This window comes from Urocampus carinirostris, chromosome 18 (assembly GCF_059441175.1).
Source record: "Urocampus carinirostris isolate Australia breed hairy pipefish chromosome 18, RoL_Ucar_1.0, whole genome shotgun sequence".
Lineage (NCBI taxonomy): Eukaryota > Metazoa > Chordata > Actinopteri > Syngnathiformes > Syngnathidae > Urocampus > Urocampus carinirostris.
In genome coordinates, this window is record NC_142366.1 from 10,519,673 (window position 1) to 10,541,547 (window position 21,875).

Genomic DNA, 21,875 nt, shown 5'->3' on the forward strand with positions numbered 1-21,875 from the left:
AAAAAAGTCGTTAATAAAAATATATTTCAAAGAACATAAACAGAACGTATTTTGATGCTAAAATTAAACCATTCATTCATAAATGGTTACCGTCAGTAGTAGCATATCATTGTCATGATGCATTTCCAATTTGGTATACAAATTGTATTGGATTGAAAGGCACACTTCGGTGCTATGTTGGAACAAAAGAGTAGGGTTAAAATAGGATCAGTCAACCACCAAAGCATTATGCTAGTTAGAAATCAGATTTCCCTTTCAATCCCAATGTCCCATCACTGGTGAAGCAAATTAGCATATGTTTGAGATTGCAATAGTACTCCAGGGGTACTATTGTAATTATTAGTAGGATAAAAATGGGCACTGTCAACCAATTAAACATCATTGCAGTTGGAAATAGAATTTCCTAGACAATCATAATGACCCATCACCGGTGATGCTAATTATCATTTGTTTGACATACCAACAGAGCAGGTGTCACCTACCCTTTTGAAGCTGAGAGCACATTTTATTTGTGGATGATTAACCCAGAGCTAGCTACCAGTGTGATATGCATTTCCAAAATAACATGTTATTACTATGTTGTAATTATTAGAAGTGGGTTAAAAAATTGTCTGAGTCGACCACTATTACATCATGCTATTTAGAAATCAAATTTCCGAGACATTCCCAATAATCCATCACCGATGAAGCTATTAAGCACGTGTTTTACATGGCAATAGAGCAGGAATCAATGCTACTTAGCGCTATATAAATGCAAACCATTTACATTTTACATTTATTTTTTATTTCATGAAAAGCTTTTATCAAACTAGTCATGGGAATTCGGGATCTTTTTTGAAAAGCGTCTCTTTTGGCGTCCAAACGACCCCTCAGATTATATCATCTATAATAATAAAATATTATGCGACAAATTATTTAATAATTAGTCATATCAAAATATTTTGCAGGGAATTTCTTCAAAATACATGCAAAACAAATTATTCATAGATCTACCAAAAATATGTAAAATACAAAACAATTTTCATTTTTACACACTGAACAGATTTAAGTTCAAAGAGCAACACAAAATTTTAGAAAGTGCAAAATAATAAAATACAAATTAGAAATATTAACTGCAAAAAAAAATACTTTTTACAATTTTATTTTAACCAATGTAGACACAGATCTTCTGAAAAAAGAGCAAAAAAAATTTAAATTAAAGTAAGTTAAACAAAAGGCAAAAGTTTGGCATTTTCTAAGATTGAAAAATGAAATGCTCTCTGCTTCGGAGCAATCAATATCATTAAAATCAGTCAAAATTTGGCTCGTTTTTCTGTTTTTATATTGTTTTGTTTTTTAATCTTCCATATTGAACTCAACTACACAACTCTGTGTTTGTAAACAAGTGTGACGTGTTAAGGTTGCGTGTGCATTATTGAAGCAGATCGTAGTATGTGCTAGCAGCCAGATTGCGACTTTATTTTAGTCATCAAAGCCGAAAAACATCCAAATTTCGTCCTTTGAATGTACTGGAAAAATTGGTGTTGAAAGTGCTTGACAATGTTCTTGAATTTGGCCATGAAAGGCGTAGCAAGCCTTTATTTAGCAATCTTTTCAACATTCTTACCGTGTTGTCGTTTCCACAGCTCCCCGAGCACCAGTCAACTGGCGGCAGGGTAAACTGCTGGGGCGCGGCGCTTTCGGCGAAGTTTACCTGTGCTACGATGCCGACACGGGCCGCGAGCTAGCCGCCAAGCAGGTGCCCTTCGACCCGGACTGCCAGGACACCAGCAAGGTGAGCCAGGGGAACAAAAAAAAACAAAGTTCACACAATAAGTGCCACTGACAGCTATAGACGTCGTAGGTGTGTACCTTTAATGGTAATGACAGTTTTCAGTTTCTGTTAAATTCCTTGAAGTTAAAGTTTTAGCTTCCCCTATTCCACAATGCAGAGCGCGTCTGATAAAAAGCCACATGCGCAAATTTAAGGAAGAAAGTCAACTTTTTTTGTTCAAGCCGCAGCGGATCTTAAGCTGCATGCTTAAGCAGCCATTAAAGCAAACTCATTCACGTGTATTGCTTAGATTAAAAAAAATGAGGCTGGAAATGTTTAGATAGATAGATAGATAGATACTTTATTCATCCCCTAAGGGAAATTCACATTTCCAGCAGCATCCCTGAGCTGAGAACAGTACAATAATAAAGCCAAAAGAATACAATATACAAATACCCAGTGTGACGTGCAAATGCCCACTGTAGCGTGTTATATAGAGTAACTAAATAGTGCTACACAGAATACATATTGCAGTAAGATTCGGTAATATCCAATGTAGGTGGTGTGGTTTAATGTGGGCCTTTACTCTGCCGGGTGGAGTTAAAGAGCCTCATGGCATGAGGAAGAAAAGATCTCTTCAGTCTGTCCGTAGTACAAGACAGTGACAGCAGTCTGTCGCTGAAACTGCTCTTCTGTCTGGAGATACAGAAAGGTAACACATTGTGCTGCGATTAAGACACTCGTCAATCTTAAGTAGCGCCGCAGTCAATATTAAATAAATTGGCAAGAATGCAACAAAAACATTCTATAAACAAAACTTAGCGTACGATACTGACTAAAATTCAGAAGCCTGTACAATCACAGCATATTCTTAGACATGCAACTGGCAACTGATCTTAAGGTCTCTCATCCCTTGCACACATGACAAAGAGATAGAGAGGAGCCCAAGTATTGCTACTACGACATAAAAAAATATTCTACATAAATACTTGGAATCTTTTTAAGTATTGTCAAGTATTGCCGCTGATAGAAAATTTTTGTTGGGCAGCAGGTAACCATCAGGTATAATCTTCCTACCGGGCTGAAAACCGATATCATTTTAGGCTGTTATCAGCTCACACATCAGTAATGTCAGCCCAATAATAATTGTGTACTCCTTCTTAGTTATTAACTAGTGTCGGCAAGTATAATTATTTTTCATTTAGTAGTGGTCTCTATTACTTTGTCATGTGTGCAAGGGATGGGAGAGCTTAAGATCAGTTGCGTGTCAAAAAAAAGTGTTGTGCTGGTTCAGGCTTTTGAAATGTACTCTGTACAGAACATTGAGTATTGTTTTGAGAATGATTTGTTACAATCCTGTTTATATTTTAATGCAAATTCAAATAAAATCTTAATAATAATAATAATAGCCGCATGGTATTGTAAGCCGCGGTGTTTAAAATGTAGAAAAAAATAGCTGCATGTAGTTCAGGATTTAAGATATTTCTAATTCTGGGTGTTTTTTTTTCCTTTTTCTGTAGGAGGTGAATGCACTGGAGTGCGAGATCCAGCTGCTGAAGAACCTGCACCATGAAAGAATCGTGCAGTACTACGGCTGCTTACGGGACATGGAGCAGAGGAAGCTCACCATCTTCGTGGAGTACATGCCCGGGGTGCGTGAGGAACAAAAAAAGGAAAATCGCCGCCGTAAAAAGAACGATTAACGTCAGTTTCTCTCGGAAATGTCAGCCTCCCGTACGCTCGCTTTGAGGGATTATTTTTCCCAAAGACTGAGCAACACGGATCGTTCTGACTGTTTTTAATATTTACAAGACAGCGTTTTTATCGCCGTCTCGACATTGACGCAGGCGATAACGTAAAAGGTGGATTTTCTAAAGTTGGCCTGTTTTTGCAGGGTTCGATAAAGGACCAGCTGAAGGCTTACGGCGCTTTGACGGAGAAGGTGACGAGGAGGTACAGCCGGCAGATCCTGCAAGGCGTTTCCTACCTGCACAGCAACATGATTGTCCATAGAGACATCAAAGGTAAAAAAATATATATTTCATTCCTAACTTTTTCTGCTTGCTTCAATGTAAGACCTTGCTTCAGAGGCACTTTGAGTCCCTCGACTTGAAGTCAGGCCTGGAGAGATGCGATAGCGGGTGGTCCGTTTGAGTAAATACACAGCAGGGGGGTTTCCACTCTGTGTTGGTGGAAGCACAACCACTCGAGAATTCTAGTAATCTAGCGCTCCCCAAAGAACAAGATTTATTTGCTGCATTCGAGTTTTTAATATTTTATTCTTGCCAAATCGAGAATTCTTTAGTTTAGTGAGTGCATTGAGTTTGCTCTTTTAACTTGAACAGATTTGTGTCATTTTCACATCTTATTCTTGCAACCAGATGACTGTTTTTCTTACATTAACAAGAAGTGTTGTAACTCCGGAATATTGTTCTAATAAGATAACACGACTTCTCATAATTGACTTGCCTGTATTTTATCACCTTATGAATTTTGTAGCCCTACGGCAATTTTTTTGTAACTTTGTATTCATATATTATAATTATTTTCCGAGTGTCACACCTTTATTCTTGTAAATATCCGGCTTAATTCTGAATTTAAGATTTTATAGCTTCCTCCTAAGTTATATTTTCGTCACAATATGTTTTGTGGCATCTTATATTTTCCCCAAATGATTTGTAATCACAAGAGCTTTATACTGATAACAATCATGACCATCTTGCCTTTTTTCTCCTATTTTCTTCTCTAGCCAGTCAGGTTAGCCACTTGGCCGCAGGCAATGGCTAGCAGCTATTGTTAATAAACCTTGCTTTGTTCTTATTCGTCTTTGACGGTGGGTCTGCAGGCTGTGGCTCACTGCTATTGTAAAACTGTTAGCTGCTCTCGGTAAATAAAGCTTGCTACTGTACATCATTCCTCATCTCTCGCCTTCAACAGCAGGTCATGCGACTTTTTTCCACTGATTCCTTCTCAAGCCTCTATTATTAGCTACTTGGCTGAGAACTATGGATTGCTGCCTTTGTTGTTAGCTGCTCCGTATCAATGATGATTGCTTCGTCCTTTGCGTTCCAGTTTGCTTTTCAGAATGTTGCTGATTTGTGATTCAGAGTTTTTCCTGAAAAGGAAGCTTTTTCTTATCTGCTACCGAATCTATTTTCATTGTTTCCAGTATTAGCATCAGGGTTGGTAGGGTTACTTTAACTGGATTACTTTCAATTACTTTTGGATTACTCCAATACCAAATACGCTAATAAAAGACAAAAGAAACTAAATATGAATCAAATTATGACTCACAACACGTGGTAAGCTTTCTCTCCTGGCTTTTATCTCCGGCAAAACTAACATAAAATGCGAGAGAAACAAAAAGAAAATAAATCCAAAAAGCTTGCCAACATGATTTTTGCCGTTCCATGTATTCCGTTACTCCCCAAGCTTGCTCAAAATTTAGTAATTTTATTCATATTTAGTTTATTTTGTCTTTTATTAGCATATTTGGTATTAAAGTAATCCAGTTAAAGTAACCCTACCCAACCCTGATTAGAATGAATTGACTCTTAGAATTTTGAAATGTTTTTTATGTATCAAAGTGCTGCATTGTACTTTGCAAGATCTTGTGCACGTAAGTTCTACGATTTGTTTAGTTGGGCCTAATCTGTGTTTCCTGTGCCCAAGGTGCCAACATCCTGAGGGACTCCTCGGGAAACGTGAAGCTGGGCGACTTTGGGGCCAGCAAGCGAATCCAGACCATTTGCATGTCCGGCACAGGCATCAAGTCAGTCACTGGAACACCGTACTGGATGAGTCCCGAAGTTATCAATGGCGAGGGATACGGGCGCAAGGCCGATGTCTGGTAAGAAATTGTGTATGTAATAATTGCAGGTTGACTGTACAACTGTAATAGTCTTCTCTCATGTTTTAGCCGTTTCTTAATTCATTTCATAGATTCGTTCATTTTTTTCTCTTTTACTTTGAAGCGTTTCAAATTACTGTTACAAGCGAAAGGATGCAACAGAGTGCCCTCTGGTGTTCTACAATCACATAACCGTTGTTGAGTTTCACGTCATTGCTTTGGCTTGGCATCCTAAGCAAACCTTTTTGCAGTTTACTGAAAAACTCAGTACTTTCCGGACAATAAGGCGCACCTATAAAACAAAAATTTACAGGAGCATCATGCCTATAGCCCAGAAAATGCACATTTATGAATACATCTATTTTAGTTGCAAAACAAAATATCCTGATAATAGTTCATGTTTCCATTATTTTCAGATTTTTTAAATGCGACCTCAGCCATCACACGTGTGATTTAAATATGAAAATTATTTTACAAAAGACTATTTTTAAAGGTGTGCCTTAGAATCCAGAAAATATGGTATTACCTTTTTAAAATTGCAACGAGGATTGGCATTGTAAGAACATTTCGGGAAAAACAGAATTACATTAAAATGTTTTTCTTTAACTGTAATTTAATTTTAATGGTGGAAAAGGTTGAGATAAAAGGAAAGGTGTTTATTTTTACAAATTATGTTCATAAAATTCTTACAATATTTCTCATTTTTAAGTATTTTGTTTCACCGTAGTTTTTGGAGAACACAAATGATTTTTTTGTTTCATTTTTCAGACAATAACCTAAACAGCTTTTGTATATTTTTTTTGTAAAACTGAAACTAAATATTTGCCTACCTTGTCCTACAGCTGGAAAATATCCTTTTTTTAAATGCTGTGAGCTATATTTCATTGATCAGCGTGAAGGGAAACCAGTTTGTAATGCGTTTTGAAAACAACTTACTATAAAAATTCCGGACAGCAGAGAGCATCTGATTATTAGCCACCCACGCAAATTTAAGGAAGGAACTTATTTTTGAACAAGTCGCACTAGATTTTCAGTTGCAGGCTTAAAAAGCCATAAAAATCCTCTCGTTCACGTACATTTTTACATTACAAAAAAATCAGGGAGTAAATGTCTAGGACCGAAAAATAACACATTGTGCCGCTATTAAGACACTTGTTTGCAGATTCATGAGTGTGACAAAAATATTCTCAAAACTTAATGTCTTGTACTGACTAAAATTCAGAAGCCTGTATAATCATGACAGCCTGTACACATGCTAAGCCATGTGACTGATCTTAAGCTTTCCCATCCCTGGCACACATGATAAAGTGAGAGAGGAGATCAAGTATTGCTACTACTACATAGAATAAATCGGTATACATAAATTCTTGTCATCTTTTTAAAAACTAGTGTCTTCTGATATTATCGGGTATATTTTTCTTATCAGGCCAGAGACCGTGACGTCATATTAAGATATCAGTTTCATAATTGTGAGCCCGATGAATTGTGTATCCCCTCCTTAGTTGGTAACTAATGTCGGCATGTATAATTTTTTTTAATAGAGTAGGAGCAAGACTTTGCCTTCTCTCTATTACTTTTATCATGTGCGCAAAGAAGGGGAAAGCTTAAGATCGGTTGCATTGCTCAGCATGTGTACAGGATTCTGAATTTTGGTCAGTACAATACATTTTGGTGATACCTTAACCTGTCACCAAATTTAAATATCTTGTTGCTGTCATATCAGAAAAGGCGTTAGAACCGGAAATCATGGCCAGGATAGTTTATACCACAGCTGTACTTACTTACCAGATTTGAACCCATCTGGAGGGACATGAACATAGCAGTGAATTCAAAGATCCAAACGATGCAAGCACTGGTTACTTCCATCTTCCTCTATGCTTGCGAGACACACTCTCACAGCACAACTTGAAAAGGAAATCCAGGCCATGGAGATGCAATTCTACACGAAGCTTCTGGGCATCAGGTACTCAGCCCATGTGACAAACAAAATGGTGCGTACCCTCCTTAGAGAGCATTTTAGATCCTAGGAAGAACTGTTGCCAACTCTGTGCAGACTGAAACTTCAGTGGTATGGTCACGTAACAAGATCATCGGGAGTGGCCACGATCATTCTCCGGGGCACAGTCCAACGACATTGAGGAATGGACTTAGGCCAAATTTGCCACGATCCAAGAACAGGCCAGGGACTGTCAACAGTGGAGAAGGCTGTCCAGAGTTGCGTCGTCATTGGTGCCCCGACGACCCATGCGGTTAAGGAATTCGTGAAAAATACTTTGAGTTTTGAGAATGTTTTTGTCTTACTCCTGTGGATATATTTATGCCGATTTATGAGAAAGATTGACATCTGCGAACAAGTGTCTTAATAGCGGCAAACGTGTTACTTTTCGGTACTATACATTTCCCCGGTGATTTTTTGTTTTTGAATGGAGGAAATGGACGTGAATGAGTTCATTCCTAAGACTTTTTGAAATCCTGTAGCTTAAAACCCAGCATGGCTTGTGGGGGAAAAAAGTTTCTTTCTTAAATTTCTGTGTGTGGCTTTTAATCAGGTGTGCCCTGAAGTCTGGAATTTTCAGCAAGCTTTTTTTTTTTTGTTATAGATTCGCGCCAAGGGCCACCAGTTTGACATGCATTTCGAAAATAACTCAGTACTGTAGTTACAATGTTAGAATGATGTGACTACCAGGTTGTAATTATCAGTTGTTCTTGGAGGCCTACCTTGTAATTTGGACACTGTGTAGCTCAAATCTTGTCTTTTCCGATTTGCAGGAGCGTGGCGTGCACCGTGGTGGAGATGCTAACCCAAAAACCTCCGTGGGCTGAGTTCGAGGCAATGGCGGCCATCTTCAAGATCGCCACACAGCCTACCAAGCCAGCACTTCCAGAGGGTGTTTCTGACGCTTGCCGGGACTTCCTGCGGCAAGTTTTCGTGGAGGAAAAGTGGCGGCCCACTGCCGATGTCCTGCTGGGGCACCCCTTTGTCCAGGGGGGCTTTGGCCCCAAGTGATTGCCTACCACGCACAGACTTTTGGGGCCGCTGTGCTAGCTTAGCATTGGAGCAAGCAGCTGTGATTGGCTGCGGTAGTACTGTAAACTTGTTAGCCTCTGTCAGAAGGGGATTCTATTTTTTTATAAGACAACGCAAAAAAAATACACATCGACCTGTATGTAAGTTTTGTTTTTTTTTTATCTCGGGAGTCTAGATGATGTTGCAAAACGGCCCCATGGGAGCTGTAGCTCAGTGGAGCTAATCAGCGCCATTGTTGTGATGCCATTGATCCGGCAATATACAAAAATTCTAAAAGGGACAGTGTGTATTATTTGAACACCAGATTTAACGTTATGATTGTAGTGCAAGGGTTGCCAATGTGGTGCTCCCGGACACAGGGTAGCCCACGGACCAGTTCTGGAAATAGCTCAACAGTAATGGGTCATTTTGATTTTATATTAAAAACATTGTTTTAGTGGTTGACTGAATCTATTTAATTTGGTTTTCAAAAATTAACTTGGTAATTTTAAAATGCGTTATTTTAGAAATGCAAATAAAACTAGTAGCCTTATACATATTTTACTAAGAAAAAGTAGCTCTCAAAAAGGTTGGAGACCCCTGGTGTAGTGCAAAACAAGTGCTAAAGAGCCCAAGGAAGACAAACTACAGACACTCCATGACCTAAACACACCATTTTACTGCTCATTTATTTGCCCAGGCTTTTTGAGGTAGTTGGGCACACATTGCCAGCTCCCTTTTGGTGATACTCATTTTTTTTTTTTAAATCCAAATTTCTCCATCTGCAAGGAATTTTGAAAAATGCATGTTTATAGGAAAGTTCATGTATTTTTGCTTTTGAACTCGTTTTTTAAAAATTAATTTACCACTGGAGGCGCTAAAATACACACTGTCCCTTAAGAGGATTTTCAATGCCTATTCCAAAAATATCTGACATCAAACAGTGACAGTATTTTTTATTCATACGTGACAGTACCGATTTGTAGGAAAATGTTAATATATGGCGTATAAATTGCCACATTGTTGGCTTATAAGTGCAATTTTACAGTTTTTTTTAGATATTTTCTTTTTACATAAAAATTCACAGTTAAAAGGATATTCATCATTAAGAAAATGAGATTGTTTCATCCTGAGTAATTTACGCTGTTGTATTAGGTAATAGCGTGAAAACCGAAATGATCAATTTCAGATCAGTATTTTTTGTGGTATTGTAATACTGCCTTGCAATATAGAAGCAGATATGTAAAGTTATACTGTTGTGATTTCAGATAGCGATGACATAAATGAACAATGTGTCACATTGAAAAAGATAACTCCCGTTACAGATGAACAAAGCACTACTTTTGTCTAAATGAAGCTTTTCAGCTTAACTAAATTCAGTAGACCCCAGGATATGACATGTATCAGTTTCTAAGGCCGGCATCGCTAAGTGAAATGGCTTTATAAATGGATAACATTAAAATAGCAATAAATAATGTATAGTAAGTAGAAATGTGTAATATGTGTAAATATAATAAAATGACATAATAAATAAATATACATGTAAAGGAAAACCTCATTATATAAACTAGGTGTGACATGACCTGGTCAAGTGGAGTGGCGGGTGGATGTAGAGGGGGGGAGGATATGGAAGATTAAAAATGAAATGTTAGAAAACTTCAATTTGCGAGTATTGTCATGCCAACAATTTTTTTTTTAGCTTTAATAGCCTCATTATTCATAATAGTACATACAGATCATCGATTGGTTATGGCCATACAACTTAGTGAGGGTAGTGATTTGTCATTTCTTGATAGTCGCAAGCTTAACGCTATAGTTACCATCTATTCGTTTCTCCCTTTAACATCACTATAAGTCTTGGACCCATTGCAAATATATTAAGTACAAATAATAACTGAATGAAGAGAAAGACATTGTGGGAATCAGTTCAGCCAATACCGTATCTGCATTTTCATGATGGCGAGACGCAGACCAATAGCACATTAGCATTTTATATGACGTCGACCATAAGCAGACAAGAATCTTAGATACTTAACTTGTCATAAATATGAACATTGCAAGGTTTGAATTTTGTACATTTTTTGACACAGAAAATAATGTGTCGATGCCACACATTGGGGAAAATGACGTAAGGGGGGGCTGAAAAAACGCCCTTAGGTGGTGTCGTCGTATCCCAGGGGTCTACTGTAATAACAACACGGGGAAATTATTATCAAATATTGTCTTTTCTAATTTTGCCAAGTATCGTAACAGAGCCTCAGAGCAGTCGCAGCATATTTATCCGCCAGTGCCTTTCAAACAGAACTCTGCAAAGGAACATAAAAAAACTTGTCTTGCCTTGCCTTACCTGGCCTCCCTTTAACACATCCATTGTGGCTCTGATGCTCCTTGCCGCTTTTATTCCCATATCTTGATATAAAAAGAGCTTCTCTCCATCGGTGCCTTTAAAATAGACAGCAGTTTTCTTTCAATGGCTTATAAGTCTCTGCTTCGAAACGACCTTGGGAAGGAATTCATTTTGTTAAGAAACATACAGAAAGGATTGTACATTGCACTTTTTTTGATACCTCACCAACTTTGTATTTGGTGTGTCTGATAATTTTCTACTTATGTTACATATATATATATATATATATATATATATATATATAGCATACACAAATACTCAAAGCAATATCACATCCATTCCAGTCTGTTTAAATGACCAAAGAACGTGGAGCACTGCCAACTATTGGCAATTGCCTTTATTTTCCTTTTTAAACAGTATTCCTGTTTTCTGGCAGCTCTCTTAAAACGGATGCAGTTCCTTTTCGATCACGCCTTTGCCTTTCCGCAATTTATAGCAGATCACAAAAAGAACAACCAAAAAAAAAGGTTGAGGAGGGTGATGTTTTGGCACTTTTTCTAGAGGAGCAATCAAATCATGTGTGCCTTACCTGCTTTGGATAAAGAATTGCTGAAAGGATCCTGTAAATATGTATTTGTTCCGCACTTTTAAATACATGACATAAGCTGTTTTCCTCAGTTGATTGTATTGTGACTGTTTTGGATTGGATTGTCTCTTTTCCGAAGACAAAGCCTGAAGAAAAAAAATACTTATATTGCTTTGTGCAGTCATTCTGTCTTTTTTAATTAGAGAAAATTTGTCATTTTAAAAATAAAGATTTAAGAAAAGTGTTGTCTTTTTTTTATATCAATATTACAAAAACATTCAATTTCTTACCGGAGCTAAGTCCTTAAAACAGTTAAGTCAACTGCAGGAGAGAGAGTGGGAGAGGTGAGAGGAGAGAGAGTGGGAAAGGTGAGATGGCACAACATTCATTTGGACAGGTAACTTAAAATTAGTTTTACCTGGTTATATCAGTATCAGAAATTATTTTCCCCCCATTTTATTAACACTCCACTTATTGAAACATGAATATTTTGTTTGTTTGTTGTTTGTACATGATCCAATTGTTTGTTTGTTTGTACATGATTCAAATTGAATCTTTTCTTCTGGCGCCGTCACGAATGGCAGCCACTCCAGCAGCTCCCGTGTTATTTTTCGATTGTTCTCAGCTCAGGGATGCTGCTGGAAATGTGAATTTCCCTTCGGGGATGAACAAAGTATCTATCTATCTAAGTGTAAAGCTCCGGGTTATATATAATGCAATGCTGTCATCTGCTGGCTATGGTTGGTATTTTGTCATAGCTTTAAAATTACACTAGGACTTTCTTGGGAAAAAAGGTAATGTGACAACATCCCTTATCAATAGGAATTAAACAGATAATTTCCGTAGATTAAAGAAAAAAAAATCATAAAACCAGAATCAAGCAGTTCAAAATGAATAAGAAAAAAAAAGTTTTCGTAGTGCCTCTCAGTATTGTGGTTCGTAAAGTATAATATCCTAATAATTTAAAGGGACTTTTGCACGTTTTTTACTGGATTGTGTTGTCATGGTAGCCAAAATAACACATTCAGTGCCAAAGAACGAATTTGTGTATGATGTGCACACCTCATTTTAGATCAAAAATCAGTACACAATATTGTTTGACTTTTTCTGCTCAAACTAAGCTTGGAAGTAAAGAAAGTTGTTGACCACAGGCAGACATGATTTAAACTATGAACAGAATACCAAAATAAAATGTACAATGTATTTATTTAATGTCCTTTCAAGTCTGATCAATCATCAGATACACCACGGTGAATTTCTCCTTAAGGTGAGAGATGTTCATGCCCGAAGAAATAAATGACATTAATGTGCAAGTCTTTACTCACATCTTAATCCTCCAACTTGACGATTAAGGTCTGGAGAAGCCAGAGGTCCTTGAGCTGAGTGCGTCTGAAGTCCTCGTTTTTTCCTTTGGAACAATTGTCGAATGTGAATCACCGATTAGAGCTCCCCGTGTAAGGGGACGTAATTGTTTAGGCTACGAATTGAGCACAAGGTGCCAGTTATGGGTCTTGTACTATACCTTCTACCTTCAATCAGCAAGCACCACATTGGTGACCCCCAAATCTAGAGTGACTAAATTCATTAACGGCAATGAAAAGAGGGGATTCCAGAAAGATTCTCACAAAGTTGAATCAATCACCCATTTGATCAAATTGGAAAACCTCCAACATATGTTTCGTTCCTGACGTCTCAGCTAACTTTTTTTTGCGTATTTTACAGCAGAGGCCACTTTCGTGAAAAAATTCTTTGTCCTCATTCACTTTTTCCATGGGTTAAACTGGATTCAGACAGAGAGAACATGTCCGTTGCAGACTTTTGTTAACTGACGAGACAAGAGACTGACCAGTTGAAAACCAACTAACTTTGAAAAAAAATAAAACAGAAACATCACAAAACACATGTCAGGTATAACATAACTTCTGTGCACAACAGACGTAACAAATATCACAATGATTTATTTATATGCAGGCAATAATCTGATTGAGAACTGAATATTGGATTTCTGGATCAATGCGAATGAATCGTTTACATGCCTAGAGACAAACAAATAACCGCTTGCGAGTAATCTGATTCCAAGAGTAAAGCGGGAGCGACGTCATTATGCAAATAGACGTTTCCTTATTTAACTTTTCAAAAGCATATCACTAACACCATAAATGGATGGATTCAACTGTAGCATTTACACAATGGAGACAGAAAATTCTGAAATGCCCTGTGAAAAAAATCAACCAACACACACAAGGGTTTTTTAACCAGTAAACCAGAGTTTGCGTGCTTCATTCATCTATTTACTACAAGTCCCACAGTGCTGAAACTGCGTGCAGTCAGATTGTTCGAATGTGTATACATGCCAAATAATCAGAATATTTATGGACCAACCCGTCCATTGCAATAGGAATACTCGCAGTTGGAAGAGTATTATCAGGTATTGTGACCGTTTACATAATCAGAATGACGAGCTATATTCGGTTTTCCGGATCAGTAGATGAGTAATTAAAACTGTGATTGACGAGTAAACACGGCTTCCTCCAGCGTCCCACCTCTGGTGGTTTACGGTGACTGTGCCAGAGGTTCTGCTCCCTTCCTGGGTGGTTTGTAACTTTAGTTCACTAATTTATTTTTGCGGGAGGCACGTTGGTTGAGCAGAATTTCTCTGGACTCTGCGGAGGAGCCTGGTTTACCAGGAGCTCTGGTGTTTCAGACTTAGTAGCAGCTGACTGGGTCGATATAAAAGATGGGGAAGTCTGGAAACATTTACTGGGTTCTAGTGAAACTGGGAGACATTTGTCAACTGGTAGGGATCCTTGCACACTTCCCAATGACTCCTTGAACAGGCCCGACAAACTGGCGATATCAGAATCGGATTTCAAAGTGGAGACGGAATAAAGAGCTTTTTTTACGGCTTCCTCTATGTGGACGAGGCGAGCTAAGGTCTGTACCTTGAGAGTCATAATTTCCTTGCTGGCTCTTTCGAGATCTCCAAAAACATGTGCCATGGAGGATGCCATTGTACTCTCTTCTTTGTGTGCTACTTCCATTTTCTGACTTTCTTTGGAGGGGACCACCAAATCAGGGACATTCTCAAAAACATTTCTGAGGGCCTTCACGTCGACTTCACGCGTGTCCTCTTCGATCTCTCGAACCCGGCCAAGGATCCCCTGGAGCTCCTCCTGCTTCTGAAGGTTGTGGAAAATCGCTATGGCAGTCCCAATGTCACTTCGCATGATCTCATCCATGTGGACAGACAGACGTTGACGTCGTTCGTCTTCAGTCTCTGCCTGTCTCGTTGTTGTCTTCGAGTCGACCTTACCACACTGGTCAATTACTTGCTTGTGGTTTGAAATTTGGTTATCAGGTTGGGCCATTTTCCCTCTTTTTGGCTTCACAGGGGTTTTCTTTTTTGGAGGGTCATTTGTACCCCCAAATGTTTTGCAGGCTTTATTAAAAGTCATAACGGCGTCCTCAGTTTCAGTTGTATCTTGGACTGGAATGTCCTCGACCATTTTCTGTTGAACTAAGTCATTTTTCTCTCCTCTGTCAAAGCTTCCTACTAAGACACATGATTTTTCACTGTGTTTTTTAGCCATTTGGGACATTTGTGACCCTTCTTCACTCAAATTTTCTTGACTGACAACATCATGTTCTTTCGAGTTTCTGAGTTCTTCAGACATATTCAGAGTTTGCTTGTTACTATCTGTTGCATCTTTATCATTGTTTAGTGGTTTGGCTTTTAAGTGTTCAGGTTTTGGAGGAATTGCTGGTTTGAGTCCTATAGGCTTTTTGCTTTTCTGTGAATCAGATTTATATCTGGCATTGCTACTCGATTCTGTTGCATTGACTTGATTTAAAAGCCCTTGAGTTTGAGATTCCGTAAGACAAGCATCTTTGTTGATTGCCGTTTTGACACTTTCTCTGTAAGGTTTTGAGGCGTTTCTGTATATCATAGCTGTTTTGAAGTCTCCCTGGGTGACGTTCATTTTTGACTCTAATGAATCTAAAGCTGCTTTGAGTTTTCCCTGAAACACAACTTCCTCCTCTTCTTGTGTTTCCAAAACTCTTGAAATAACCTCAACAGCTTGGGAATGGTCTTCCTCTGGAACCATTTGACCCAGGCATTTTAGTGCATCTCCAATATCTTCTGGGGGCTTGTGATCATTCATTTGTGAATTGAAGTCACGTGCTACATTCACCGGTTGCTCGATAAATTCTACACATTTGGATTTCTGTTTTCGTTGCAATGACTCATGTAGACATTGTGCTTCCTTTGTGGTTTGTTGGAGGTTATCGATTCGAATTTTGAGGTCTGAAGTTTCATCTTCACCGTTTGGCTTTCTACTTTCCTGGTGTGCTCGGTAATCACACTGCGTAACAGAAATGAAGTCTGGTTTTGGTTCTAGTTGGCTACTTGACTTTGACGTTTTGTTTTCATCATGTTTTCCAGTGTCATTCACTGCAAGTAGGGGACTTTTTTCAATGGACACATTGTGTCCTGTGAAAATCTTGGACATCGTGTTTGTACATGGAAGATCTTTGTTGACTAATTGATTGGACTGATCTGGTGTTTTATTGTCAGAGAACATGCTTCTCAGTTTTTTTATATCCACTGGTACCCAATCTGGAGTACCGCCAAGATCAACTGTCTGTTCAGGATCATTATCAGAGTCTTGTTCCAACATCTGTTTTGAAGGAACTTCCTTTCTTTCAACTGTTGACTTTTCCTGAAGAATTTTCATGTCCTTCAGCTGGCCTTTTTCAATATAACTCTTAAATAGTTTCACATTCCCTTTCTTTGTCACTTCAGGTCTGAGAGACACCTGACAGGCATCATCATCTAGATGAGTTAAGGATGATTTTCTTTGATACGTTTCCACGGAATAGTCCTGTGGACTATATCGTCGCACGTCTTCCTCATCCAAAAAACTATACAGAGAGTAAACAATTATATCTGCCGACTTTTCAGCAGCCTCCTGGATGATTACTCCTTTCCTGAGAGAATTGTCTCGATTAAGAATGTCCTCCACAAGCTGAACCACATTGGCGGTGTTACACTCCATCTCTTGTGTGCCTGTGAACTGATCCGGGTTCACCGGTACATTGACAGATGTGCTTTTAACCACTCCATGGCAAATTTCAATCATGTAAGTCACCTGAGGTTTAAGCTTTGCTCGTGGTAGCACCCGAAGTATGAAGTTTTGAAAATTCCCCTCAGAAACATTGTCGTAATCAATCTCGGGTCCGTTTGCTGTTCTTGTATACTTGGCCTTTTTTGCCCGCGTGGTCTCGTTCACCTCAATAATAGAACCGTCAGCGTGAATGGCATTAAAGTGATGAAGAGAGTTCAGCGATTCTTTGAGCGGCTCGAGCAGTATCTCCACTTCGTCCTTGTTTTGGTGTCTGATTTTGTCAAACGGCATTAATTCAAACAAATTAGTTCTGTCCTTCACCCTGGTGGCGTAGTCTTCTTCGGTTGTCATTTTGGATTTTGCCTCAGGAGCACAGGAATGATCAACGTTTTTAGATATAAATGGGTTGTTCTGGATAAAAGATGCCCTCATTTTCAGACAACCCTGGGGTTCTTTTTGGACATCATGACTGTATAATTCATCGTTTTCTTCTCCTCTAATGTTGCCAGCTTCATGTGGTCTTAGTTGCTCCTGGTTGTCATCCTGTCTTAGGTGTTCTTGGGGTAAGTCAACAGGAGTATAAACCTTTTTGGGACTCGACGCTGTTTGATCCAAGCACTGACTTTTAAAGATTTTCTTGGTTACATCCATATCAATTCTTTTGTCATCTTCAGAGTCTCTACTGAGATCAAGACCAGGTCTCTCGTTTGTAGATGAACAACAGATATTGCCTTTTTTGACTTCCCCAAATGAATATTGAGAACAGCTCTCAAATATCTGGCATCTGGAATGGACCTCCCCCTCATATCCAGTTTTATCAGCTGTCTCTTCAACCTCTGAGCTCAAAACCTCATCAACAACATCGTCTAGCATTTTCAGCTCAGGATGCGTGTGCTTGAGGAGTCTTTTTAGCTCAATTTTTTGCCGCTGGTGTTGCAGGCTCTCCATAGATGCTTGGGGAAATTGTTGTGATGGTGTCTCAGGATTGTTATGTGGTCCGTGGTCAAGGCGGTCTTCCCTTTTCAGCTGGGTGTCTTTCTCCATCTTATGAGAACAGAGCGACAGTCATCTTTTGAAACAAAGTCTGTTTTGAGGTGCCGTGCTCCAACATGTGCAAACATGCTTCCGTTAATGCTTGTAGGATCTTCCTCATAGCAGCTTATTGATGCGCAAAAGCAGCAGTTAGTGCGCTGGACTCCATACTTGTAGGCACTCCAAAAGTAAAGCCTAACGATACAGCGAGTGTTGCACAAACAACATGCAGCTGTTTTGTCAGGACAGTCCAATACATCAAGTCTTGCTTGTAAAATCAACTTACCTTCAGTTGCTTTGCTCCTCTTTTAAGTTCAGATGACCGAGCTTGTGACTAAAAAGAGAGAATATTACAAATAATACATTTAGAGAACGCTCAGCAGGCATAATCTTAAACCTATCAAAATCACACTTTATTGGCACTACTTAATAAGGAAGACATTAGTAATTTTGATGCTCTCTGCTTTTTGTCTTGTTTAGCCACCTTGTGAGATCATTTTTGGGAGTCAGAAACTGATCTCAGTCTTTCACTTATGACAGAGCACAAATTTAAGATGAAATCAAACAAAAGAAAAAAATCTTCTTGAACGCAGGTCAGATTTTATTTGCTCTGGTGCTTTTTTGTAGCAACTGTTACGTGTCGGTTAAAAATAACCCGCTTGAGTTCACTCACCGAGAACTAAAGGGGCATGTTAACCATTGACAAAATACTGTACATTTTTTTTCAAATCTAATATAACATATAAGAAAGCAGTATGTTTCCTGCCCCAACGAATCATTCCAAATCCACTTAGTCTCTTTTTTTCCTAAAAGGAAGACATTTTTATCAAGTTTTGATTAATAGTTCTAAGGCTACTCACCACCAACTAGCTATCCTGTTTTAAAAAAAAAAACAGTTATCCGAGTATTTTCTCAATAATATCCCATTACGTATCCGTGCTGTGGCCACAAGTTGATTTGCGCTCCTGCTCTGGTGACAGCTGACTGTTGTAAGAGGCCCACCCCCGGCCGACTATTTCCGTCCGGCACTAGAGGACTCAGCCACGGTCACACAAGGTGGAGTCAATCCAATCTCACCCCTTTACTCTTTCCATTGACATGGTCACATTCAGCTTTCTAAGGAGCTGGACAACTTTTTAAGAATCCTACATGTAGCAAGAATGGTACACCCACATAGGAACAGTTTAGGGGCTTAAAACAATCTGTAGAGCTTATAAATGACTGTTCATCCGTGCAAAAAAATACACTGACGATAATGTCTGAAAGGTTTGGCATGTTTATGGTATTGAACACGAATGCGAATTTGATGCTCAAAATGTACATCGGTGTGTGTTGCTCCATAGTTAATGATTATGTACTATTCAAACCACCAAAATTGGAGGCTGCCATTTCTTCAGTTTTGGTACCTGCGACTATTTTCTGTTTCCCTGTCCAGGTTGATGTCACCACCTTCAATGGTGTAATAAAAAAAAAAAAGCTATAATTATCTATGCAAAGCAGGCCGTTTAATTCACACAAAGGCAGATAATTGTAAAAGATATCTGGTTCTTAACACTATTGCACTCAATTAGTTGACAAAAGGAAAAAAAATGAAGCATTACGTTGTTATTGAGTGTAGTGAAATGCATTATAGGAGCTTTCAACTAAAAGATCCAAGTACTTCGACTTTGTGTCCGCTTAAAATAAAAAATACGTTTTGCTGCCCATGTTGTGCTGTTGAGCGTTTTTAATGTCTGCACTGTAGTAAAAAATTGAATTTTTCATCATTTAAAACTCATGTACATTGAAAATTATCTGCCATTATTACATGGATAATGAAAATGGCAAATAAAATAAAACAAAGGCTTATTTTTTAAATACTGTAATTATAAGATGTAATACATAATAACAATGCATATTATATAGGTTATTTAAAATACATGTATTTAGAACATATTTTAAAGAAGTGAAGAAAAACAATCATTTCACATTAACATTTCTGGAAATGTTTTGAAATTAGGATATTATGACAAGTCAACCTTTTTCCTACAAACTGTGTCTAATATTTACATAGACTTAATTAATTTGAATTAAATGACATAACCCTTAATCAATATGAAATCAATGTCATGAGGCCTTTTTTTCTAAAGAATTAATGGAAATGTCATTTTGAAGCCCTAATTTTCTTCTTACAGGGAATGTAATTTATATCTACAGACGCTACTTACGAACGATCCTCCGTAAGTTTAATTTGTACGTAAGTTGCTCCAGTGCTATATTTTGTATGGAATGTATGTTTAAGGTTTATCTAAGTATGTTTAAGGCTTGTATAAGTAACCTGTATTGTTTTGAAACCGAAAGATAAACATGCTAGAGATACAGTGCAGTGTGTATACACACAAACCAGGAAGTAGAAGCCGGATTTCTTCTTTGGGGTGGATGCTGGGTGACCTCTCACAGCGCCACGCGACGGAATGAAACACGACAGCACTGTCCTCCACTCGGACAAATGTGCACACAATACAAAACCTAACTTACAGCAATGTCCGGATATATTTCGACATCCCGAAGAAAATGTTTGTGTGTACCGTTGTTAGTAACTCGAATGTTCGTAAGTAGGGAAGGGTCTGTATTTTAACTATTATAACTACATAAATCATATTTAATTGCTAACCAAAATATTTGAAAGGTTTTTAACATATAATATTAAACATATATAGTTTTCCCATAATTGTTTTTTTATTATCAATAAATATTGGAAATAATCGAACGTATGAAATAAATACCATGGACTCAGGATATCAATCTTTCTTTACCTCAGGTGAAGAGTTCATTGCCTTTGCATCACTCTTGCCGGGCCACTCCGCCACAGACTCATTGATCTCTCCCATCAAGGCCATCTTGACATCTTTGGAAGCATTGCCTCATCTTTTGTTGTGAGGGTTTTAGCTGGCTTATTGCTCATCTCAAAACACACCCTCAAGGCCTCAATGGACACACCAGCGTGGTTTTGAAGGCTCCCTGTCGACTTGCTCTGTGCAAAGAGCGATCCATTTTCCTCTGTGGTCTTCGAAAGCTCTAGCTGAAGGGTTTTTCTTTCCCGTGTGCCGTTGACGAGCGACGTCATTGATGTATTCTCCAATCAGGGAAGAACATGCTAGATTGAATTTGCTAAATGTGCCTCAAAATAAAAAGCTACCTTTTGAACTGATAACTTATGGAACCAGTGCTAGTATCTTCAGTTGCAGCTTGATATCTGCTGGGGTCATATTAATGCATTAAAGAGGCAATATATTTGAAATATATAAATTAGGAAAGTGTTTGTTTTACAAACTTAGACACAGACACAGCCCTGCTGAGTATCCGGGCATATGTCCTTCAAGGTTTGTCGTATGATGAGTGGATGTTACGTTGGGACTGGGTACGCATGAGTGTGCTCTTCCACTCCATTTTCAAATAAACTGTTGAAAATATTTAGAACCGTTTCAAACTTCAATGTCAAAGTTGTAAGAGCACAGTTTAAAACAGAGCCTAATATTGCCCTAATATCCTAGTATTAGATTTAATTCTAAAACTGTTAAATATGTTATTTCATGTTCATCCTAGATGCAATGTCTAATCTTGGCGTAAACAATGTTCACAACATTATTATCAATGACAAGTACGATATTCTTAACTTATTGTATGTTTGGATCCCTGAACCACTAGGGTCGGAGAGGCAACATTTCCTGTGGTGTGTCTTGGGCAAGAACAGCCTGGCGGCGCCCTCTCTGTATTCTATTTTATGTCACAATACACCTTAGGACCACTTGAGGGCGCAAAAACTATGCAAAAACTGGAATCGACTGAATGAAAACTGGATACCTGTTATCAATCATTGTTTAAATCAGTGTTTTTCAAACTTTTCTGAGCCAGGGTACGTTTTTTTTACATTGGAAAAATTTTGCAGTACACCACTTACCAAAAATGTTATAAAATGACACCGAACAGTACGTTTAATTATAATTTATAATACCCCCAGTTTTTACAGCACAGACACTTGACAATGACATAATATTTGCAGAAAATGATTCATAAATGTTTTATAAAATCTAAATTTTAAAATGTGACATTGGATAATTTCTCACGGCACACCTGACGATCTCTCACCGCACACTAGTGCACAGTGGTTGAAAATCACTGGTTTAAATTATGA

General features: G+C 38.2%; 2 protein-coding genes across 2 annotated transcripts in view; one reads left to right on the plus strand and one right to left on the minus strand.

Moving 5' to 3' along the window:
• map3k22 (mitogen-activated protein kinase kinase kinase 22) overlaps positions 1-11,785 on the plus strand; it is a 61,562-nt gene extending 49,777 nt beyond the window's left edge. The window contains exons 14-18 of the mRNA XM_088322385.1: positions 1,626-1,774; positions 3,274-3,405; positions 3,648-3,777; positions 5,426-5,603; positions 8,373-11,785. Of these exons, the coding sequence (XP_088178511.1) occupies positions 1,626-1,774; positions 3,274-3,405; positions 3,648-3,777; positions 5,426-5,603; positions 8,373-8,610 (827 nt within the window). The 3' untranslated portion in view covers positions 8,611-11,785. The remainder of the gene's footprint in view (positions 1-1,625; positions 1,775-3,273; positions 3,406-3,647; positions 3,778-5,425; positions 5,604-8,372) is intronic.
• A 1,735-nt stretch (positions 11,786-13,520) lies between these two features.
• Positions 13,521-21,130, minus strand: LOC148348342 (xin actin-binding repeat-containing protein 1-like). Its single transcript, XM_088322860.1, is given in 4 exon segments — positions 13,521-14,179; positions 14,181-17,713; positions 20,604-20,816; positions 21,011-21,130. Coding segments are annotated over 4 exon segments (4,053 nt in total). The 3' UTR covers positions 13,521-13,992.
• Positions 21,131-21,875: the final 745 nt, after the last annotated feature.